The sequence below is a fragment of the Lepisma saccharinum genome, chromosome 27 (genome assembly GCF_977018435.1).
Source record: "Lepisma saccharinum chromosome 27, izLepSacc3.1, whole genome shotgun sequence".
Classification (NCBI taxonomy): domain Eukaryota; kingdom Metazoa; phylum Arthropoda; class Insecta; order Zygentoma; family Lepismatidae; genus Lepisma; species Lepisma saccharinum.
In genome coordinates, this window is record NC_139255.1 from 41,491,900 (window position 1) to 41,517,351 (window position 25,452).

Below are 25,452 nucleotides of genomic sequence, written 5' to 3' on the forward strand. Positions count from 1 at the left end.
AACTCTCTCTCCACTACAGAAATCTCTTGACAATCTAAGATTTCGCCAAAGTTTCCATGCCAATTTTAGACTTACTGTTGATATTGAAGAGTGGATTATGCCTCCTCCAAAAAATTAATTCTCAGTCTCCACACCAGTAATCTGTCTACACAAGAATTGTATAATTGCCCTCAATTTAATGCTCATTCCCCTCTAACTAAAATACCCGCAATAATCTAAGACCTAGAGTTGGATACTGTTCCCCCCAAAGTTTAATTCACAATCCCCCCAGAACCCCCGTGTCAATTAAGGCCTAATATGTAAGAGTTGGATATTCCCCCCCCCCCCCCTCTTTCGATAATACCCTTAAACAATTTCTTTTCTTCATCTAATGGATTAAATTTGGTGCATTTATGGTGTAAAATTTTTACATATATTTTGGAAAAAGATATAAATGTTGAATTTTATATTATTTGAAGGGAACCCCCCCAAATTTGATAGCGCAACGTGCGCCATAATCCCCCCCGTTGGCACTCCTCCTGACCAAATAAACATACGATACATATGTTACAAATTGTCAGAAGTAACATACATGAAGCACGTTAAAATTTGGACAGTAACAATGTTAAAGCAAATATGATACTATAATGTAAAAATAACATTAAAAACAAAATTGTTGATACGCAACAAAGAAAATAATAATAAAAGCAATTTATGAGTGATCAGAGAGAGAAAAAGTTTTGTCGAAACCTGTTTCATCTCTCTATTTGTAGATTAAGTTGACTTTTTTGTAGAGTTGAGCATTCTTGTAATTCAAACGTCCTCAATGCAATAATGGCATTCAGATGGCCGAATTTTTTCATGACGTCCGCTAGATTTGTAGAAATTGTGACAAAACCCGAACTGTTCCAAACTCCCTTCTCGGGAACAAACAAGGACAACACTTTTTATAAAATGCCTTGTGTACGATTTCGTTTTTGTTTTTAATTCGGTTAGGGTAGGTCTTGGTTTGCTGTATTTCCTGTAAAGTTAAATGAACTAAAAGCTTTCGTCTCCAGCCGTTCGATCATACAACATTCGCAACCCTACGCTCGCAACATTCGCTTTCTTGTACTGCCGCTAAGTGCGCCTGGTCTTGGGGCTGTTGGAACAGGTGGATGCGAGCTGTTCCCTCGGAAGCTATTTCGCAGCGTCTAGCCAAGGTATTTACAGACGATTAATTGTAGAAGATTTTTCCAGTTCGTTATGAATATTAGACGCAATTTTGCAATGAGATTAGGAAACTATAGACTTACTACACTCAAAACTATCATTACGACGCAATTAAACTTTAGCACATAGCAAAAACTCGAAGGAAAACGAATTCGCTGTCTCTCGTAGGGAACAGCTAGAGAGTTTAGCTTCCCTGGTGGGAAGTGGGACCATGAGGATCGTTTACCTTCGCGCGTGGAACGACGAGGGTAGGTGAAGTAAACAAACGTCCAGTCACGGTGAAAGTTTTCTTCGGCGTGTTGATTTCGGGAAAAAGAAGTGTTCTTATTATGTTAATATAGATAATTTAAATAGCTTCAATGGGCGATAAGTAGGAGGGAACAGCCTGTTCCCTCTGTTCCATGGAGGGACCGCCACTGCTACGTATACACAAAAGTCAAAATACAACTGTAAATGGAAAGACTAGGTTCCCAATTCACCTGGTTTCACCAGAAAAAGATCCAGACCCGTTACTCTATACTTCTAATACGTAACTTTGCCCGTTACTACTGGCAAGACAAAGAGACAACGCCAATCATTACGCTAACGATACTATAAATTTATGAAAATCATTATTTAACCACAGCCTTCAACATATTGTAGGTACTTACGTCGTCTGTCAAGATTATCACAACATTTGGCAAGTTCTGGTTTGCACATCCCACATGTGAATTCCTATCAACTGAAAAAACTAAGGATGAAAAAAGTACAAGAAAACCTTCAAACACTTTCCTTAATGCTAAATGCATAGCTAATGTGTTACTCGTGAGCTTGATCGAAGGAAACAGTGGAGTGTATTTATTATCATGCGCTTCGAGAAAAATAAAACTAACTTTTATCTTCGCTCTGCAATTGGCTCTCAAAATCAAAGGTCAACACAGTACTACTCTTGATAAGCAGTGGCGGCGATTAGGGGGGCAAGGGGGGACAGTTGCCCCCGCACTATGCTAAACCTTATGTACAAGGGCAAATATACTGACTGTCTTTGCCCCCTTTGTTTTGTCACCTTGCAATTCCCCCCCCCCGGTTTTGGAACCCAATCGCCGCCACTGTTGATAAAGGAAGTATTGGTCTACCTACAGTCTATAGTAAACAAAAGTAAAGTAAAGTGATGTGGTAAAATTGACACAACTGCGTAGTTTATCTGCCATATAGACATTAATTTGCTTGACTTCCTTAGGGTAGATGGGAATATTATTGTTTTAATTTTTAATCTACAACCGCTCATCGCTATATTTATTGAACGAAATATACAGTATACCAGGCCGCCCGCAGGATTTTTCTTAAAGAGGCCGGGGTAGCAGCATAGACGTAACTTGGCGAGGGCAAGGGGGGCCACTTGCTTCCCCAAAATTTTCAGGTTTATTAAAATTTACAAGTTATGGGGCCTGAGGAGCAATATTTGTGATTTGCAAACGTCACAGTTATGAGCAAATAATCCTGGTTGCTGTTTTTATGGGATGGAAAACTTTTCGAGTCTCTTCCCCAAAAGTTAAGCCCTAGGTTTGATTCTACTCCCTCAAAATTAGGCCCCAAGTCTGATTCTGCCCCCTCAAAATTAGGCCCAAGTTTCATTCAGTTCCCTCAAAATTAGGCTGTTTGATTCTGCCCCCTCAAAGTTAAGTCCCAAGTTGCGCCCATGGGTAGCAGTGCGAATAGTGGGGGAAACGTGGAGTAATGCTTCCCCCAGTTGAGAGAATTCTCACAAATCATCCTCAATACTTAATCTGCTGTCGTTCACGTCACCCCTGGTCCATATTTTACGCTACACTTTCACAATTTAAATTATATGAAGTCTTTCCAGATATCTCATGGGATAAGTGCGGGCGTCCTTGACGGTATATATCGTTAGTTAGGATTGGGATTGTCATCGCTTAAATTTAGACGTCAAGGTAGGCAATTGTTATTTTTACTTAATTGACGATTTGACGTTATTTTCAGACGTCCCTGCTAATGTAATGTAAAAGTTGAATTCTTCCTGTCCAAAAATAAATAAATAAATAAAATGAACGTATACTTCCTTGCAGTCTAGCGTGAAGTGTGTCGATTAAATATTATCGATAGCCATGGGGACCTTTTATTGTCTCGAGAGTTTTCGTGAAGGACTGGTAGATTAATCGGGTTTCCGAAAAACGACCCTACATGACCTTCAAGGTGTATTTTGAGGTAAAAGTTGTTAACAACCTCGTGTATTACACAATCAGGGTATACGAGTTGGTATCCAAAATGTTCGGGATTGGTGCTACCATCTGGTAACTTGAACCTGTTGACCGCCATCACCCTCAAAATACACACCAGTCGCAGCGATTCTGCCATTGTTTAAAGTATATTTGGTGAGGATGTCCAGCACTGCCTACGTTTCTCCTTCGATCATCTCAATCAAACTGTGGACCATTGAACTTGATCTTCAGTCTGGGGAACAGGAAAAAACTTCCGCGAGCCAAGTCTGGCGAGTAAGGTGGGTGGGGAACGACAGTTATATTATATTTGGTCAAAAAGTCCCTGATGTAGGTGTGTTGATGTGATGCAAAATTCAGTTCATTTGTCGATAAAGTTCGGGGCTACATCTTCGCACACTTTCACACAGGCGCCGCAAAGACCACAGTAGAGTAGATGAAATTGACTGTTTGGCCTGCTGGACGAATTCTTTGTGAACAATCCCCTTGATGTTACAGAAAATGATGAGCGTGTTGACTTTACTCTTCACCCCTCTCTCTCTCTCTCTCTCTTCTTCTTCTTCTTCTCCTTCCTTATATTTTTTTGTCTTAATAAGTTTGGACTTTTCCAATGAGAAGATTGTACTTTGTCTCATCTCCAGTAATAACCCTAGACAAGAGTTTTGTGGACAAAAATAAATGTTGTTGCGTTATGTGCTGGTGTATTGTTGTGGTGGAGAAAATATAATCATCTGCATCTTTGATTTAGCCTATTCTTCCAGTCTCCAGTAACAGCTACGAAAGGCCTCATAAACGGGTGCGACAAGAACATGAGCCCCAGTAACCCGGAAAATATTTTTCACTCCGAAATTATCATTCTGGAAGAAAACTCACTTTGACTTGAGCCAATTTCTAGAATTTCCTGTATGAAATAAACTGGCGGCAATAGCCAAATATTGGAAAGCATTTCAATAGATAAGGCTTTGTAAAGCTGAAAATTCCGTGCTACTTTTGAAATGCTCTGCACTTGAACTCTGAATGTGAACCTTGTGAAAATATCATGAACATATTTTATTATCATCAACAAGTTTTACAAAATAGTATAATCGTACAATCACATATTTGTTACTAATACAATACTTCAAACATATCACTGCCAACACAGAGGTCTTAATAGAGTGCAGTGTCGTGTCCTTTAGTGAGGCCAATCACATAACTGCATGTCGGATTCTGGCACTGGCAGGCATTTACCCAGCTCTTCACATCCCGGGGGTGCCCAGTGCTGAAAGTATAATAACAAACCATGTAAGAAGTAGCATTATTATTCCTAGCAATAATATATACGACGTATTCTTTTTTGTGGACACTCTTGTACAGAATTAAAAGGGATATAATTTCTAACCAAATGCATCACATCATGTTTTATCATGGTAATAAAACAAACTTGTTTCAAACGTGAGCATGTATGTATAATTTAATTGGTAAACCTTGGATAGGTTCTTGGCAACTCATGTCTTATATTATTCTTTTGAAAGAGATGCTCCCAACGCATAACCTCGTTTAGTAGAATTAAACTGACTGGTACACGACGATAGAGAATATAGATTTAATTCTTCATGATTATCACATTAAACTATGATCTAGGTATCCCGATAAAACATTGTGACTGTCTTCTACATTCACAAATAACCAATATTTACTTTATTTCGATTGCGTACAAGTTTATAAAATTAACAGGGAACTATTGAGATTAAGAACGCTGTATCATTGTCGATATTTGTTTTAAGTTGTTGATTCCGATTCGTTTTTGTTATATATATGTAAGAAGATTGAATTAAAAATGTCTTGTGTTAAAAATCGAAAATAAGTTTATATCAAATGTTATAAAGTGAAATAATATTTTGGAAGTTGAGTTGTGTTGCTTAATTTTTGCAATGTAAGTATAATAACATTATGAAAACCAATTGAGCGCTGAGGACTTGCAATTTAATTCTAAAATTGTGTTAGTCTGCTCATCCTTCGCGTACAATATATATTCAGTGTGAAGTATCGTTGCAAGAAATTGGTGGCCAGTGTGCGGGAATTTGGTTACACTGAAGAATTATAAATTTTAGACTTATTAGTGTCACTTCCTTTGTGTACTTCATACTTTCGTTCTGTTGTCGTGAATACAAATTAGTGCAATGACAACGAAGAATGTTCCTATCGTGCCATTACCTACGGATACTTCAGATTTTAATGCTCAATTATTGGTCATGTTTCGGGAATTGAAGGAATCGAATGACAGCGTAAGGCAAAATGTCACGTGCCAGTTTCGACGACACAATGAATGTTGCAAGGAGGAATGGTTTCTCGGAATCGACGAGAGATGGCAGCACGCTATATAAAGAGGAGCAAAGGAAATTATAAAAAACTTAGAGAGAAGAAGAGGAATTATATATATTATAGTAAATTGAGAAATATATAAAAGAAGAGTTCAAATACTATAAAAGAAATAAATAGAATGTTGTATATAGTAAATTAAAAGAATTAAGAATATGGCCGCATATGAAACGTTTAGGAAGGTTATTAAGTAAACGAACGAATTCAGAAATTTATCTCTTTTTATTTTCCTGACGAGGAGAACATCGTCAGTGTTTTGGTTGTTTGTCCCCGGTGGCGCTGTTGTCAAATTAGACGCCCCGAAGCACTTTTCGGTTGCGCTTTTTCTTAGTCGCACTGGGCCATTGGCAGCGCTTGCTATTAGCGATCCTGGTTATTCCCCTTTGGTCGTTAAATAGGAGGTGGCGCTGTTGTCAGATTAGACGCCCCTAAGTATCCTCTATAGCTTTGGTTCAATTCTCTACAAGGAATGCAGCATAATGATTTGTCTATATTATTGAGAAGAGATACGGTAAAGAGAAATATTTGCGATAAATGAAAGAAATAAGATTCTTTTCCAGTGGCAAAGAAGAATAGAAGAAATAAGAATTTGCTGCGGAAAGAATAAATAGAAGAATTTATCGAGAATATAAGAATATCTCGGCGGAATATAGAAGATAATAAGAATTGCTGCTGAAAGAAGAAATAAGAATTGATATGAATAGAGGAAATAAGAACAGCGATGAATAAAAAAGGGAATGACTATTTTTTGTAAATAGAAGAAAGAAGAAGACATGCATATATTTTGTTCATAGAAGAAATTGATAATAAAACAAGAAGAAGCCTTTTGATAATAAAAGAAGAAGAAGCCTTACGATAATCAAAGAAGAAGAAGCCTTGTTGATAATAAAAGAAGAAGAAGCCTTTCCATATTAAAAGAAGAAGAAGCTTTTTGATAATAAAAGAAGAAGAAGCCTTTTAAAAGAAGAAGAAGCCTTTTCCATATTAAAAGAAGAAGAAGCCTTTTGATGATAAAAGAAGAAGAAGCCTTGTCGATTATACATATATATATATATATATATTTTCTCTGTATTTTTTATAGTTCTCAGAATATAGATCCGCATTTAACTATATCCTCTTGGCTATAAAACGCTTTCTTATTTGGAATTCTCAAATAAAAGAACCTATCCCCTGAGATTAAGATATATGTAGCCGTGGTAAATAATATGTAAGTACGTACCCACAAGGGGCGTAGCATTAGTGGCGACCAACGTTGCGGCTAGCAGATTTGTGAATAAGAAAGCAAAGGGAGAGAAAGCCAAGATGGAGAAAGAAAATAAAGTCGAGGACGAGAACGGAGAAAATACAGTGAAGGAAAAACAAGAGAAAATAGAAGAAATGACCGTGATGGAAACGTGCCGGAAGTTATATAGAAGGATGATGGAGATGCTTGACGGCAAGATAGAAGAAGTGGACGTTTCCAGAATAGAAGAAAACGAAGACGAGATAAAAGTAGCGGTTTCAAGAACAGAAGAAGATGACAGCAAGACAGAAGTAGATGTTTCCAGAATAGAAGAAAACGAAAACAAGATAGAAGTATCGGTTTCAAGAATAGAAGAAGATGACAGCAAGACAGAAGTAGATGTTTCCAGAATAACAGAAAACGAAGACAAGATAGAAGAAGCGAAGGTCTATATAGAAGATAGAAGTTGGAAGACGAAAGAGGAAAATTCCAATGACAAGAATGACAGCAAGATAGAAGAAGAAGCTATAAAGTTAGGCAAAGTAAACAAAGAAGAGACAGATAAGAAAATAGAAGAAGAAAAAGAGGAAAGTTCCAATGACGATCATGACGGCAAGATAGCAGAAGTAGCTATAAAGTTAAGAGAAGAAACCACTCAGGAACTTAAAGAGGTCAAAGAAGAGGAAGATAAGAAAATAGAAGAAGATGAAAGAGGAATAGAAAGTGAGGAAAACGATGAAGAAATCCATGTGAAAATGAAGATAAAAGAAGAAAGTTCCAATGACGAGCATGACGGCAAGATAGAAGAAGTAGCTATAAAGTTAAGAGAAGGAACCACTCAGGAACTTAAAGAGGTCAAAGAAGAGGAAGATAAGAAAATAGAAGAAGATGAAAGAGGAATAGCAAGGGATGAAAAATGTAGTTGTGAATGTAATGATGAAGAGATCAATGTCGAAATGAAGATGATAGAAGAAAGTTCCAGTGACGAGTCTCTGACGGAGGAAGAAAATAAGCATAAGCCGAGCAGAAGATGTAAACAAAGAAGAAAAGTAAAATGAGATTTAGATATATTCACGTAAAGACATGGAAGAAGAGGAAGAGAAAGAAACTAAAAATAGAAGGGAACCTGAAGAAAGTTAAGAATACGCTAAAAAGAGTCGACATAGATCAAATGGATTCTGATGCTACTTCGCCAAAGAGAAGGAAGAAAAAGACGAGACGGAAAAGACAAGGAGAGCATGCATTTGATGAAGATGTAGAACATAAGAAGAAGACTTGGCAGAAACCAGATTGGAAGAAGAGAGATATGAAAGTAATTTCTTTACTGGAAGAAAGTTGGAAGAGGAGGAAGAAGAATCTTGAGAAGAATAGAAAAGAAAATAGAAGGAAGAGAAGAAAAGAAGAGGAAGGAAAAGAGAAACAAGATAATAACAAGCAACGAGTATCTGAAAGAATCGGAAGAAACAAATATGACTGAATAGTGCAAAGGAAGGAGATGTTATGACTTATTTAGACTGGCAAGCAGACGTTTCTAGGATTAAAAAAGTTCTCTGAAAAAGTTCCAGTTCTCCAGAAGAAAAATTCGTGGAATTATTAGTGATCTATTTGAAGGAAGAAAATTTTAGTTCTTTAATGTTAGTTCCTGTAAGAAGATATATAGATATGATAGTCATCGTTGGAGAAAAATCTATTCTGCAAGTTATATCTAAAAAAGGAATAATGAATGCTAATTTATGTCAACACTCCATTGAACAAAGAGACTGATAGTGAAAGATCAAACCTGTAAAAGAAGAGATGCCAAAGAAAGTAATATGGAAAATGGATGTAAACCTTTTCAATTGTACGAACATAAGAGAAAGAAGATAAAACAGTTAGGCACAGAAGGAAGTTAATCATGAAGAAAACTCTCAGGAAAAAGGAGAAGATAATATAGAAGATCGAACAATATCAGCAAAATGAATTCTTTGCAAGCTTAGACGAGTAAAAGTCATCGTGTATTTAGAAAAGTGTAAAAGAAATGGGTTGTAATCCCAGAAGTTAAAGAAGAATCGGTTGTATTCCGAGAATGGGTTGTAATCCCAGAAGCTAAAGAAGAATCGGCTGTATTCCGAGAATGGGTTGTAATCCCAGAAGTTAAAGAAGAATCAGTTGTATTCCGAGAATGGGTTGTAATCCCAGAAGCTAAAGAAGAATCGGTTGTATTCCGAGAATTGGTTGTAATCCCAGAAAATAAATATATCTAGATACATGCTGATATGAAATTAAGGCTGATGTGAAGAATTATTGTAGCTGATAGAAACACTTAGATGGTCAACTTAGAGAAGAGAGAGAATTCTTTGAAACGAAAAATATGAGCTAGCTGATAATCTGTAGAGAGATTGCTGAAAGAAGAAAAGGGTGAAACGAAAATTATTATTTTGGCAGGACATCGTCAGGTAAAGACTATCTTGGAGAGATTAGACGAGTAGACTTGCAGGAGATAAACTATTGAAGAATTATATTTTGTATCTAGAAATAACTTAAGATGTCATGAATATTTCCGGAACGGTGTAAAGATATCTAGGAACGAAAATAGAAAGAAGAGAGAAATAGAGAGATGAGGAAAAATGCTGCATGCCAGGAGATATAATTGCACAGAGAAAGTGAAAAGGAATGTAAGCAGTAGAAATGAGAGCCAAAGAGAAGAGTCAAACGAGATGTAGAGAAAGTGGAAAAATTTATCTATTTCCAAAAGATTTTTCCAATAGAGAAATTTTTCATCCTCAAGGAGGGGGATATTGTGTCACGTGCCAGTTTCGACGACACAATGAATGTTGCAAGGAGGAATGGTTTCTCGGAATCGACGAGAGATGGCAGCACGCTATATAAAGAGGAGCAAAGGAAATTATAAAAAACTTAGAGAGAAGAAGAGGAATTATATATATTATAGTAAATTGAGAAATATATAAAAGAAGAGTTCAAATACTATAAAAGAAATAAATAGAATGTTGTATATAGTAAATTAAAAGAATTAAGAATATGGCCGCATATGAAACGTTTAGGAAGGTTATTAAGTAAACGAACAAATTCAGAAATTTATCTCTTTTTATTTTCCTGACGAGGAGAACATCGTCAGTGTTTTGGTTGTTTGTCCCCGGTGGCGCTGTTGTCAAATTAGACGCCCCGAAGCACTTTTCGGTTGCGCTTTTTCTTAGTCGCACTGGGCCATTGGCAGCGCTTGCTATTAGCGATCCTGGTTATTCCCCTTTGGTCGTTAAATAGGAGGTGGCGCTGTTGTCAGATTAGACGCCCCTAAGTATCCTCTATAGCTTTGGTTCAATTCTCTACAAGGAATGCAGCATAATGATTTGTCTATATTATTGAGAAGAGATACGGTAAAGAGAAATATTTGCGATAAATGAAAGAAATAAGATTCTTTTCCAGTGGCAAAGAAGAATAGAAGAAATAAGAATTTGCTGCGGAAAGAATAAATAGAAGAATTTATCGAGAATATAAGAATATCTCGGCGGAATATAGAAGATAATAAGAATTGCTGCTGAAAGAAGAAATAAGAATTGATATGAATAGAGGAAATAAGAACAGCGATGAATAAAAAAGGGAATGACTATTTTTTGTAAATAGAAGAAAGAAGAAGACATGCATATATTTTGTTCATAGAAGAAATTGATAATAAAACAAGAAGAAGCCTTTTGATAATAAAAGAAGAAGAAGCCTTACGATAATCAAAGAAGAAGAAGCCTTGTTGATAATAAAAGAAGAAGAAGCCTTTCCATATTAAAAGAAGAAGAAGCTTTTTGATAATAAAAGAAGAAGAAGCCTTTTAAAAGAAGAAGAAGCCTTTTCCATATTAAAAGAAGAAGAAGCCTTTTGATGATAAAAGAAGAAGAAGCCTTGTCGATTATACATATATATATATATATATTTTCTCTGTATTTTTTATAGTTCTCAGAATATAGATCCGCATTTAACTATATCCTCTTGGCTTTAAAATGCTTTCTTATTTGGAATTCTCAAATAAAAGAACCTATCCCCTGAGATTAAGATATCTGTAGCCGTGGTAAATAATATGTAAGTACGTACCCACAAGGGGCGTAGCAAAAAGTTGTCTGAGCTTGAAAAATCTCAGAAAGAGCAGTTGTCATCTCAGAAAGAGCAGTTGTCAGAGCTTGAGAAATCTCAGAAAGAGCAGTTGTCATCTCAGAAAGAGCAGTTGTCAGAGCTTGAGAAATCTCAGAAAGAGCAGTTGTCAGAACTTGAGAAATCTCAGAGAGAGCAGTTGTCAGAGCTGGAGAAATCTCAGAGAGAGCAGTTGAAAGAGCAGTTGTCAGAGCATGAGAAATCTCAGAAAGAGCAGTTTGCAGAACTTGAAGACAGAACGGTGAAGTGTATGGAAAATATGAACAACACTGTTAAGGAGTTGGGCAACTCACTCCGGATGGAGATTGGGCAGGTTGCTGAAGCTTGCAAAACAGCAAATGATCAAATTAAGGAACAAGTTAAAGTGTTGGATGAAAATTTCCAACAGTTGAATATATCTGGTGAAGCGAATACCAACAGCATTCGTAAGTTAGAAGATAGTGTTGCTGGATTGGGTTTGCAGGTAAACGAGCAGTGGAATGTTATCAGCCAGATTAGGGAAAGTAATTATGAAGGTTTAATTCAACGTGTTGAGATCTGTGAAACACGATTAAGTGATGTAACAGCTAAACTGCTGATGACTAATACTTCAACAATCCATAAAGCTGCAGGGAACAATGGCAACATTACTGAAATATCACGTAATCCAGAGCATCCTGTATCTTTATCCTTGTCATCTTCCAGTGCTTCAGAAGATGAATCTTTTCCATTGCATATGTCAGGAAAACGCAAATCTACAGGAAATCCTAAATCTAATTTGTCAGCTCCTACTTCACCAGTTAATGTGCGAAATTCTCGATTAAAGAAGCCTCATAAAACTTCACATGTTAGTCATGTTGATCCAGCAAATAATGCTTCAGAATCTAGCAATATAGACTCTGATATGTCTGAAGTTAACAAAACTAGATATAATTCGCAAGGAACTTCTGGCAAACGATTTAAACCTAATTACAACACGAAGCATCATAAACACGCTACTATCATTGATTCTGATACAAATAAACCATCTACTTCTAAGGAACAGCCACGAAAGTATCTACGGTTGAATGAGTTGAATATGTTACCTAAATTTTCTGGAAATCCAGAGAAATCTAGCCCAAGGAAGTTTATTAAAACCTTAACTTCACATTTGGATTTGCTTCAGATTCCAAACGTTCAGAGATTGGAATGTATTCGGAATTGTTTTCAAGGACCAGCCGAGGGATGGTACAATACGCACGTGGATTCCTTTATGACATATAAACATTTTGTACATGAGTTTCTCAACCAGTACACTTCATACTCATTGACGTAGGCTCAGTTGTCAGAATTGAGGAACATAAAGTATGATCAAAATAGCGGCATGAGCATGGAGGCGTTTGCCACTCGTACTTATTCAACATATTATAATTTGGTAGAGCGTCCTAAAGATGCAGAAGTCATAGACATTTTGATTAATCAGTTTCCATCGATTACGGCACAGACGATATTAGGTGCTGGCTTAACTAAGGTTGACGACGTTATTAATTTACTGAAGAGACTGGATTTGATAAAGACCAGATCTAGTAAGAAGTGTGTTTTGCCTAGTGATTTTGAAGTGAGAACATACAGGTTTACTAAGGATTTAAATGTGTCAGATTTCAGAGATAAACAAAAGTACAAAGTTCAGACAGTTAACACACAACCAAGGAACAGCGAGCAAAATCCTAATCAAAGGAATAATAGACAGTTTTCTCGCAACAATAGAGATTCTAATTTTGGTTCTACATCCGGTGGTAGCTCGTATAATAGAGGGCAAAATGTGAATGAAAATTCTGATCGGCGTCAGGACTTTACATTGACACGCACCTTCTGCCTTTAGGGCTTTATGTTAGTCCGGTTACAACCCTTTTATCGGACTTCTCAATGGCTTCTAAGGGTTAGTAGGACCAAGCCCTTGCGTGGTCTGTGGTGCAGGATTTATTTTTAATTATCACCTATGCAAGGTTGAAATGAAAGATCCTTAAGATCTTTTACTCGAAGATTTATTTAAACTGATGATGTTATACAAACACTTTTCCAAACAGACAATTCACCCGGTATAACTTGTAGGCCTAAACCTATTAGTTATACCGAAGTTTATAACCCTGGTCTTTTGATGATGCAGGAGAACACCTTATTCAGAGTTGGGTTTGTGAATATCCGCCAAAATGGAGTACAAGTACTCCAGCCAATCCGAAGATTGAAGCAAGATATTCCCCAACGTCCCCTGAACCATCAACCTTTCGGCAACCAGGAGAATGTCCCGCAGACTTACAAAAATCTAGCGCTTTTATATCATATTGTTGTTCACAATTTACCAAGGTTACTACATAGTTGTTTAATATTTCTATAGTTTCAACATTCTTTCTGATTTAATTTAAACAATTCATTACCTATTAACAATAACACATTCTTAAAGAAAAGATTCCAACATAGATTAATACAATACAGATTGAATAGTTTTTTCTTGAAAAAGCATGTGTTGACAGGGGCGACACATAGCGTTCCCCCACAAGAAAATAAAATTAAATATAAGTGAACGTTATTTAATTTTGTTTTATAACTTTTTCTCCCTTTTTGTATATTTTCATTTTTCTTTCTCTTCTTTTTCTTCATGATGTGAGGCGATGTTTCATTTGGGATCGTCTTCTTGGACTTCATTCTTCATTTGCATGTAGCTTCTGGAGAAAACAGGAAATGGTTTTACATCTTGTTCAACACACTACTTCGTAAAACTTCTTGACGTCCATTAGCCAGGTCTTCCATCCATTTAGGTCTTCTTCTAGATTCTCCTCTTTTGGAATGGGAGATGGATTTTGTAAAGGAAATACAGGTAGTTCTGCACTTATCTTACAGATTGAAGTATTTACAAGTCTCTGTTTGTCAGAAAATAATGGGCAGTGTAGTTTCTCCTCATCTTCTTGATTCAGCAATCCTGTAGTGAAAACCTTCTTTCTTATATCTTCCTCGGCGGCGGACCTATTGTCTGAATGTGATTCCCTTTCAGCCATCGATAGTTTAACACACGAAGTCTTACCATTAATTGCTTCAAAACTATCTTCTTGGTCATCTGGAATCAAACTTTCTTCAACGACTTGTCCCTTCACCGTTAAATATAATTTATTGGCACCTGCATCCAAATTGACTCTGTATCTCTTGAAGAAGGGATATCCAAATAACAAATCTGCCTCTAAATTCTTCACTACGTAGACTTGATCTTCAAAAGTGTGTCCTGCAATTTCAAAAAGAATGGTTCGGCATCCTACAATACGGGACCTCTCATGTCCAACAAAATCCTTTAACCTTATTCCTGGACATCTTTGCAGTTTCAAGCCTGGTAATCTCTCTCGGAGCTTTACCCAAACATTATAATTCATGACAGTGCACTCGCTTCCTGTATCCAAAGTACATCTTATTTTTAATCCCAAAACTTCTATTAAAATCTCTGGCTTCTTGCTGCAATTCCCAGTTACTTCAAAAACATTAAACAATTTCTCTTCTTCAGAATTTGGACAAGAATTTAGATCCAGATACAAAATATCTAATTTCTCATTGGTAATAAATTTATCTTCTTCGCTCTCACAAACATCAAGATTGTGTCGCGTTGTAGAAAGGAGAGCTTCATCTACAACGACCTCTGGTTTAAATTTGCTCGACTGGTAGAGGGAATATCCCAAGAAGGAGCTTCAATAGCGGAGGGAATTTCCCACACAGGTGCTCTAGGGTTGAAAGCACAGTCTTCTGGAATTTCGTCAGTCTGTATTCTACACTCTTTCTTACGAGACTGGTTCCAGTTTCTTTGATTCTGGTTCTTATTCCAGAATGTCCTTCTATCGGCATCCTTCCTTTGGAACCTTAGATTTCCATTAAACCTTTGGTTGATCGGTGTGGGCCTCTTATCTTCTTCTCCTCCATTCCTCCGGGATAGCTCTAGATTCCTGATTCGAGGTTGAGGATTTCTCCGTTCATCAGTTCGTTGGTGATCGGCTTTCCATCCTTCCATTTGTTCGGACGCTTCGAACTTTCCCAGGAAATTCGTGAGTTGGTCTATGTTGGCGGGATCTCGAGTTAGTACCAGTTGTCGCACTCGTGAAGATAATTGGCCAATGATTAAGTTCAGCACTTCTGATTGGTTGATGGTTTCCGTCAGATTGCAGTATGCTGCATATACATCCCAGCAATATTCTTCCAATGATAACCCTGCACCTTTGCTATAATGTTTATTCCTCAGGGTATTCATTTCCCTCTGTTTTGCTTCAGGTGATGCGTATTGCTTCCTAAATGCAGAGCGGAAATGTTCAAAAGTTTTCCATCTCTTTTCGTTTGCCATAAACCAAGCCTTAGCTTTACCCACCATTAGCGAAGGAAGGACCTTTAGTCGATACATCCTGGGCATTTTCATTAAATCCATATAAGTATTTATCTCCTCCAAGTACCTTTCAGCAGATACTGAATTGATTTCTCCATTAAACTTGGTGAGGGAATTGACGTCAGACATTCGGAGAATTCGATTGGATGAATGGTTTAAGTAGGAATTATCTTCTACCATTTTTTCCGTAGCGTAGTCTCTAGTTCGTCTCATTCCGCCACTCCTTTTTCGTTTCTTTCTTTGGCATGGCTCAGAATGTTCGGGAGATTCGGAACTGGAAGAATGCAAGGAGCAAGAGGTTCTTACACATATCTTCTTTGGCAGAGTTTCCATCTCTTCATTCCCATTCTCCTTGCCTAGTTGTAAGGTTTCCAACTTTGAGGTTAACGTTTTTATAATTTCAACTTGTTGTGTTTGGGCCTCTTTTGTCACTCTTATTTCACCCTCCAAATTTACGGACATTTCCTTTTGACTTTCCTTCAGCTCAGTCATTTCTTGGTTCAAGCTTTCTTGTAGCTGTTTAAAACGGTCATCATCTATCTGCCGATCTTCTCTCCTTCTTTCCACTAGTTCTTCATATTTTTCGTCTCTTTCTTTTCTGATTTCAGCTATCGCTTCGGATATTTCTTTTCCTAGATTTATTTTAAAATCTTCAAACATTTTCTTACTCATTTCTCGTTCCCTTTCTCTTTCTGCTTTCTGTTCAGCATCTCTTTCACCCAAGGTTTCAATCAAACGTGCGAACTTTTGGTCACTCATTTCTCGTTCTCTTTCTCTTTCTGCTTTCTGTTCAGCATCTCTTTCACCCAACGTTTCAACCAAACGTGCGAACTTTTGATCTTTTTCTTCCTTGTCCTTTAATCTTTGCTCTTTTTCTTCTTCCTTTTCTTTTAATCTTTGCTCTCTTTCTTCTTCCTTATCTTTTAATCTTTGCTCTTTTTCTGCTTCTTTCTCTTTTAATCTTTGCTCTCTTTCTTCTTCCTTTTCTTTTAATCTTTGCTCTTTTTCTGCTTCTTTTTCTTTTAATCTTTGCTCTCTTTCTGCTTCTTTCTCTTTCTTAAAATCGGTCATAATGGAGATCATCATTTCCCTCCAACTATCACCTGTTGGGGTTGGCGTAACTTGTTTTTCCACGCACTGTCTACATTTAACATCTACCTCCGCTGCTACGTCAGATCCTGGGGTTTTATGTGCGCAACTTTCATGAACGTATCTGCTACAGCCAGAGCATGGTAATAAGGTTTCCTCCTTTTTTCTTCATTCGTACAGCAAACGAGCCTCTCCTTTTGCTGCCTGGTCAAAGGTCTCTGGGAACCTATCATCTTTGCTTCTTCTGTTTCTGAAATATACTTCTTCTTCAATTTCTGGAATAGGCTTCTGCTTCAGTTTCTGGAACAGGCTTCTTCTTCTGTTTCTGGAACAGGCTTCTGCTTCAGTTTCTGGAACAGGCTTCTTCTTCTGCTGCTGGGCCACGAAGATCCACAGGTGGTTGCTTCGATGGTCCTGTCACGGTCGCCAAAAATCACTGACACGCACCTTCTGCCTTTAGGGCTTTATGTTCGTCCGGTTACAACCCTTTTATCGGACTTCTCAATGGCTTCTAAGGGTTAGTAGGACCAAGCCCTTGCGTGGTCTGTGGTGCAGGATTTATTTTTAATTATCACCTATGCAAGGTTGAAATGAAAGATCCTTAAGATCTTTTACTCGAAGATTTATTTAAACTGATGATGTTATACAAACACTTTTCCAAACAGACAATTCACCCGGTATAACTTGTAGGCCTAAACCTATTAGTTATACCGAAGTTTATAACCCTGGTCTTTTGATGATGCAGGAGAACACCTTATTCAGAGTTGGGTTTGTGAATATCCGCCAAAATGGAGTACAAGTACTCCAGCCAATCCGAAGATTGAAGCAAGATATTCCCCAACGTCCCCTGAACCATCAACCTTTCGGCAACCAGGAGAATGTCCCGCAGACTTACAAAAATCTAGCGCTTTTATATCATATTGTTGTTCACAATTTACCAAGGTTACTACATAGTTGTTTAATATTTCTATAGTTTCAACATTCTTTCTGATTTAATTTAAACAATTCATTACCTATTAACAATAACACATTCTTAAAGAAAAGATTCCAACATAGATTAATACAATACAGATTGAATAGTTTTTTCTTGAAAAAGCATGTGTTGACAGGGGCGACACAACATACAGAAGAAGGAATCAAAATAATTGTGGCAATCAACAGTTCTTTAGAAGAAACTTAAATGCAAATAACAGAAGTAATAACAATACCCAATTTAGACGAGACAGTGCGACACCACAGAATGATAGACGTTCTAATACAAGGCAAGGTTATCTACAAACGAGGTCCAATTCAGATCCTAATGTGGCTTGTTAGCCTTATTCCCCGAACAATAGTCAAGGTTTAATCAGTGAAGTAAATTTATGTTGTAATTGTCGTCAGCCCTGTAAACAATCATTCGCTTCTCATAACAGTAATGCTATTTCAGGTAGCCGATTGAATGAAAACGCTGTTTCATTTGATCCCAGGGAAACACAAGTTAAAGAATTAATACAACCAGCGATGGAGTCACAGTCAAACGCACACCGTGGGTAAATGGAGTTTTAACACAGAATATGGTTCACAAAATGTTCAGTCACAAATTACAAATATTTTTCCTGTATATGATAATTTTAAAGACAATGACCAGCTAGCAGTGTTTTTCCAACTGGAATGGTACGAAGAGGAACCCACTTGGACCATGGATGATAGTGGTGTACCATTTCCTATTACTGATCAACCTGTTATTTTTGGGTATATTTGTAATTTAACAATTCGATGTATTATTGACAGTGGAAGTCAATGTAATCTAATGAGTTACGAATTATGGTGCAGTATAAAGTCCATTGTACAAAGTGCGAGATTGGAATCGATAGATCAGGTAAAATTATTACCATTTGCTGGACAGCAAAAATTTCGAGTTGTTGGTAGGAAAATCCTTCACCTTTCAATACAGTCGGAGATTTTTCCGTTGGAAATGTTTGTGTTAAAACAATTACATGCAGATATAATTTTAGGTATACCATTCCTTAGGCAATGTAAAGCTATACTGAATTTTAGACAGGAAGAAGTTACATTGGTATCTCCTGCAAAACAAGAGGTGACACAGTCTTTGTATCGACTGAAGTCTAACGATCAGCATGTTGATAAAAGAGTTCAGTGCATTACGGCAGAAAATTTGCCAATGAACACAGATTCCGAAGAAATCTACATAGTAACTGAAGAGAAAATTGTATCAACAGTACAAAATTGTAGTAAACTCTCCTCACGTCAGCAAGCGCTCTTACGTGAGTTGCTATTAAAATATAGAACACAGTTTTCGAATAAGCCTAGACCCGCTGATGTTGAACCATACAAGATAATGTTGGATACTGATTTACCAATTCGTGCTCCAATTTATCCGGTTCCTTTTGCTAAAAGGACAGCTTTGGAGAGTGAATTGAATAAGTGGAAGAACTGGGGTATTATAAAAGAAATGTCGTCCCCTTACCTCAATCCATTGCACATAGTTCCAAAGGCAAATGTAGAATGGCGTTCAGTGGTAGACTTTCGTCGTTTGAATCAGCACGTGATTTCCCCTCTCACTTAAGTCGAACCCATAACTGAACTTCTGCAACACTTTCATGGTGCTACATTCTTTAGTTCGATTGATTTATCATGTGGATATTTCCAGATTCCGCTAACTCCAGACTCCTATCCATATACGGCTTTTTCATATAGAGGGCGCCAGCACGTTTTCTGTTATTTACCTTTTGGTATTAAATCAGCTGTGTCTGTGTTTATGGATCGCATGAACAACCTTTTTGGACCGGAAACCAGTTCTTTTGTGTTGGTATATATTGACGATATTCTTATTTTTAGTTCGACTGCTAGTGAACATTTCAAACATTTGGAGTATACATTGCAGGGTCTTCGAAAGGCAAATATGTCCATTAAGTTTGCAAAGTGCAAGTTTTTCCAGGAAGAAATTCTGTTTCTTGGACATGTAATATCTGGCACAAAAATTAAAGTGGATCATTCTAAGGACGCAGCATTGTTACAATTTCCAGTCCCAAACAATAAGAAATCACTGAGAAAATTCATTGGGTTGGCGAACTGGAGAAGCCGATTTATTCCTAACTACTCGCATATAGTCACACCATTATACAGCCTGTTACGTAAGGATTCTATTTATGAATGGACTCCGATACATCAGGAAGCTTTCGTTAAGTTAAAGAATGCATTAGTCGCTGCCCCAGCCCTACGACAGCCGGATTTCAGTTTGGAATTTTCTATATCCGTTGATGCTAGTCAGAAAGGATTAGGAAGTGTACTGTGGTAAGAAGCAAGTGATGAAACACGTGTCATTCAATATGCCAGTCGTACACTTCGTGGTACAGAGGCGACTTACAGTACTCATGAACTAGAGTGTTTATCTATTCTTTTTGGAGTAGAAAAATTTTCGATATACCTTAAGGGAAGGCATTTCCACATATACTCTGATCATAAGTCACTTTCCTGGTTGGAAACTGCAAAGTCATTGAACCCTCGTTTAACTAGATGGGCACTGAAATTACAGTCCTATGATTTTACCTTTCATCACGTGTCAGGTTCCTCTAATTTTATAGCAGACACTTTGAGCAGGTTCCCAGTGAGTGAATATAATAAAATATCTGGAGAATACCTGTATATAAATCAAGTGATACTAGATTTTAAACAGGAGGAAGTCTCAAATATGTGGTGCACTGCACAAAGGTCAGATGAGACCTGTAATCGTATTATAAATTCACTTAAGGATGACTCCTTGCATAGAATTTCAAGTAAATATTTTCTACATGAAGATATTCTGTTCTACAGAGCAAAGCCTGAGGAAAGATGTAAAATTTTTGTTCCTGAGGAACTTATTCCCTTAGTGCTGCATAAAGTCCATGATTTAAAAGGTCACTTTGGTTATGATAAAGTTTTAGCACAGTGTCAGAAAGTTTACTATTGACCACGCATGAGAAGGAGTATTCGACGTTATCTAAGAGATTGCTTGGAATGTGCAAAATCTAAATCAATAAGCCAGGCAATATTTCGGGACGAATATCATATATTATCTACTCAGCCTCACAAATTTCTATCAGTAGATCTTATTGGAAAACTTCCCAAATCTAAATGTTACGAATATTTGTTGACTATTGTGGATATTATGTCAAAATACATTATCATTTATCCTCTGAGAAAGGCCACTACCAGAGAGATTGTTAATCGTTTTGAGGATGGTTATTTCAAGCATTATCCTGTGTGCAAAATCCTTGTGTCCGATTGTGGTAGCCAGTTTACTTCCAAAGAATGGAAGTTGTATCTGATATCAAAAGGAATAATTCATTTAACAACAACGTCTTACAATCCCAAAGCTAATCCCATAGAGAGGTATAATAAGGAAATTGTAAGATTACTAAGATTATTTTGTCATCGTGATCACACCACATGGTCACTTAAGATCGATAAGGTTATAAAATTAGTAAATAACTCCTGTTCGAGCATAACCGGTTTTACACCGAATGAATTATTCTTGCACGAAGAAATCCGAGACTCCATAACATCTGAACTCAATTGGCCTGAGGAAATGCGGAAGTTGCCATGGAAGGAAAAATTATATTTGGCAGAGATAATTTCAAAGAGGAAGAAGAATAAATCAAAAATAAGGAATGCTCCCAATGCAGTAAAACTGAAACCAGGACAATTAGTGTTGGCAAGAAATCGACAAATGAGTTCTAAACTGGATAAACAAATTCATAAGTTATTTCAATTATATATTGGACCATTTATGGTAAAAGAAGTTAAAGGAAATTTCGCTTCTTTGTGCACTTTACATGGTGAAAATTATGGAAAGGTAAATTTCTCTAATTTAAAAATGTTCAACTGTTCCGAGAAGAAGAAAAATCAGTTATTGGGAAGCAATTGTGACGAAGTTAATTGATGTTAATTGACTTTAATAATTACATTGTTCTATTTAAGCATAAATGTATCTCATCGTGATTGTAGAATGATATGTGGAAGTCAGTCACTATGGTTGTGAAATGTGCTACTTTGAGGAGAATGTTTACTATTAAACTTGTCGCATATTGTTGTATGTCTAAATATTATGCAGGGATCAGGCATGGTTTAACCAAATCAAGGTTAATGAAAATATATATGAATGGCTTATTGCAGAAAGGGACCTGAGTCACATTTTTGAGGTATCGGAGTTATTTTTTTCATCTCCACTGTGTCTAGCAGCATACTGCAGGGGGGTGCATTGAGGGTTGCAAAATTAACTATTCATTATGTTGCATATTTGAGCCAACAACGGCACATTTCTTTCTTACACTATTAATATTATACGATTTTTCATTGTTTTTCTCAGAATTGTGCAAAAGCGACTCAGGTCCCTTTCTGCAATAAGCCATTCATATAGGGATCAAATAATGACAATTTGAGGCAAGTTGTTTATTGAATGTATAATGTTTCAATAATGAATGTACTGAAGAGTTTTGTAATGACTCAGCATTTTGTATATTGTTTATATTAAGTAGTTTAGCCAACATGGAGATTGGGTTCCGCAAGGCTACTACTAAGTATTGTTTCACGTATGTGTGAATTATATATGCCTCATAATTTGACCCATAATTTTTATGTCTTGAGAAAACTCCTTGTGATCTGCACACTTTAGATAACATACAGGGTGATCATAAAATGTTTGATTCCTCGAGTAGTTTTCTATACAGAGTGGGGGGACTATGTGACTGTCTTCTACATTCACAAATAACCAATATTTACTTTATTTCGATTGCGTACAAGTTTATAAAATTAACAGGGAACTATTGAGATTAAGAACGCTGTATCATTGTCGATATTTGTTTTAAGTTGTTGATTCCGATTCGTTTTTGTTATATATATGTAAGAAGATTGAATTAAAAATGTCTTGTGTTAAAAATCGAAAATAAGTTTATATCAAATGTTATAAAGTGAAATAATATTTTGGAAGTTGAGTTGTGTTGCTTAATTCTTGCAATGTAAGTATAATAACATTATGAAAACCAATTGAGCGCTGAGGACTTGCAATTTAATTCTAAAATTGTGTGAGTCTGCTCATCCTTCGCGTACAATATATATTCAGTGTGAAGTATCGTTGCAACATTTCCTATTTAAAATGATTGGGGAGTTATATTCCTCTTATGTCCCCCCATAAGCCCCAGCTTAACTAAGATAATTTGCAAACTAAAGTGCACATTTATTTGGTTTCTCCCTCTCTCCTCCCCTTCTCTCGTGCCTTTCGACAGTGCTGCACAATTTATCAGCGCAGGTTCACGGGGACAATGCAAGCAGCTAATTCTCCGCTATCTTACGGTTGAAAAATTCGACTACAGCGCCACACGAGCATTCTTATCTTGATCAAACTATAAGAAATTTCTTTTAGATGGATACAAACGTTTTCAACTTATTTTCGATATTAGAGTAGAAGTGAAGAATATTTTTGTTCGCAATTTATAAATTTAAATTAACTAACTAACTAACTAACTCTCTAGCCTTCTTAAACCCGAAGGTTCATGGCTGCAGCAACACAGGCCTTCCATCTGTCCCTAGCTTGAGCAAGATCTATATACTCTTTTCCATTCCTACCGATTTCCTTTAGGTCCATCTCAACGTTGTCCCTCCATCTTCGTCTTGGCCTTCCTACAGGTCTCTTACCATCAGGTTTCCCAACAAGAAATGTGTATGGGTTTCTGTTTATGGTGGTCTACAAAGTTAAAAATCATTAGTATAATAATTAAAATGGCATTATTTAACGTTAATAAAAAATCTTCGTCACCATGAAAACTTCTCTCATGGTCTATTCTGTCTGTAGGCTGGCATCCTAAAATCCTAAGATTTATTGCAGCAAAAGCGATGACTTCCATCTGTCTCTATCCTAGGCAAAGTTAATCTCCTCTTGATCATCCTTGTAATGTACTTCAAATCCATCTGTTTATTATCATTCCGGCTTCGTCTTAGCCTTCCTAGAGCTCTGTTCACATTGAAATTAGAAGACTATCATCAGCAGTTGCATTTAAATGTCCTGTCCGTTAAATCGTCGATTAAAAGAAAACTCTTTTGTCTGCTTTGTGACAAAAATGTGTAGTTATGCTGCACAATACTTAGTTTGTATACTTATCCGCATTTTTATGGAGCGTTTGTTAACTGTTAGCTGGCCTTCAGAACTATTTATATTCGCCAATCATCAATCAAGTATGCTGCACGAGTAACATCGAGTAACCAGTAACATTGTTGCCAAGAGTAATTTTGCTTTCACGTTGGGCGTTGTTTACATTTTGACATTTTAAATTTCTGTTCCTTGCTTCAGATAAAGCTATGCACTTGCAGTACATTTGGCAACATGCGTTTGTTTTTTCTTGCGAGCAGCGTTCGGCTCCTTGACACACGAAAGTAAACGATGTCAGCCGAACCCATCGCTTGTTCGTTGATTTCCGGCAATCATTTGAAAAGGTAGAAGTATAGCTTACCATGACTGCCTTGTCGCACCAATTCAACTGCGGCTCGCCTCTGATCATTCCGTCCACATGGGCGTCTGCAATGGCCTTCAGCCACTGGACCACCTCTGCGTACTCCTCACTCTTCGGGTCGATGGGATACTTTTCTCCGGGGTCTCGTCCCATGTGGAACAATACCGGCTGGTCCGAGTGGTCCGTTTGCACGGATGTTGTGACATTAAGAACGTCTTGACCGGGACAGTAATCGATTCCCTGAAAGAAAAAACGAAAAGAAAGCAAGCTATGAACAAAGCTGTGAAAGTGTGTGTGGGTGTCCCTGATGGCGTAGTGGTAACGTCATCGCCTTGCAATTATGTAGTTCCGGGTTCGATACTCGGTAGAAGTACTGTAAATAGTGGTTAGGATCACACTTTTAATTGTAGGTCCGGTCTCGATTAGCCTATCTGTGCATAATGTTAACTTACAGCAAATCTCAAGCGTGTATACTGTATAGCGATCGATAGATAGATATGAACCAGAGTGAGAAATCCGGAGGAGGGGGGTACAGGGGGATTTCCCCCACCAACAATCTTGACCTCAAAAATCTCCCCCCACCAAAAAATTATCGGGGGGAGAGTTTTTGTTATAACAACAACATATAAGAAATTACTTCGACTTCTTATGTACTTTACTAAGGAATGATAATATCGAAAACACACGTAAAATAGTGTGGTTGTGAGTACAAAATGCTTTCTCTCTCTCCTCTCTCTTTCAAGAGATAATTAACAGATCTACTTTACACCAATAGGTGCATGCAAGAAAGGTAAAAGAAGAATGCAAGTCAAATATAATTATAAATTCTAATAGTTTTATGTTAATAGAGAGCATAAACTAAACAAAAGCTTATACATAATAATACTATTTCAACTATTTTGTAATTTAATTACATCTTTAACCGGTTAGCAAAGGAATTAATTTGCTACTTTACAAATATCTGATATATATAAAAGTAACGATTTTTTTTCCTTTATGTGTATTTAATAATAACGTTTTTTAATATTTAGTAATTAATTGACTTTTATATTTAATAACATTATAAATGTCCACATCATAATAATATTTATATTTATATTAATATGATATGGACTATTCCATTGTCACGGTTGGGACGCACACAATAGTAACTAGTCTACTAACAGTTAAGCAACATACAATGTATTTCTTACAGTTTCTAAGCAGTGAATTATGAAACTAAACACTTTATAAAACAAAACTAGCCTTATTAGAATACTTTCTCAGATTTATAGCTATGGGTGAACAATTGTTTATCACGGGTGGGACAGATAAAACACTTCCTCTTTACTAAACAAGAACTTTATTTTAATTTCTGTGAATTTTCAAAAGATGGCAAATAAA

General features: G+C 36.8%; 3 protein-coding genes across 5 annotated transcripts in view; 1 reads left to right on the forward strand and 2 right to left on the reverse strand.

Annotated features, from left to right (window-relative positions):
- LOC145979973 (N-acetylgalactosamine-6-sulfatase-like) overlaps window positions 1–2,005 on the reverse strand; it is a 39,271-nt gene extending 37,266 nt beyond the window's left edge. For all 3 annotated transcript variants that reach the window (XM_083112912.1, XM_083112911.1, XM_083112910.1), the window contains exon 1: window positions 1,842–2,005. In XM_083112912.1, the coding sequence (XP_082969038.1) occupies window positions 1,842–1,890 (49 nt within the window). In that variant the 5' untranslated portion in view covers window positions 1,891–2,005. The remainder of the gene's footprint in view (window positions 1–1,841) is intronic.
- LOC145979975 (uncharacterized) overlaps window positions 1–25,452 on the forward strand; it is a 54,750-nt gene that overhangs the window by 1,339 nt on the left and 27,959 nt on the right. The gene's annotated exons all lie outside the window — the stretch shown is intronic.
- Window positions 4,443–25,452, reverse strand: part of LOC145979974 (N-acetylgalactosamine-6-sulfatase-like) — a 57,447-nt gene continuing 36,437 nt past the window's right edge. The window contains exons 11-12 of the mRNA XM_083112913.1: window positions 24,070–24,309; window positions 4,443–4,668 (exon numbers count right to left, since the gene is read on the reverse strand). Of these exons, the coding sequence (XP_082969039.1) occupies window positions 4,582–4,668; window positions 24,070–24,309 (327 nt within the window). The 3' untranslated portion in view covers window positions 4,443–4,581. The remainder of the gene's footprint in view (window positions 4,669–24,069; window positions 24,310–25,452) is intronic.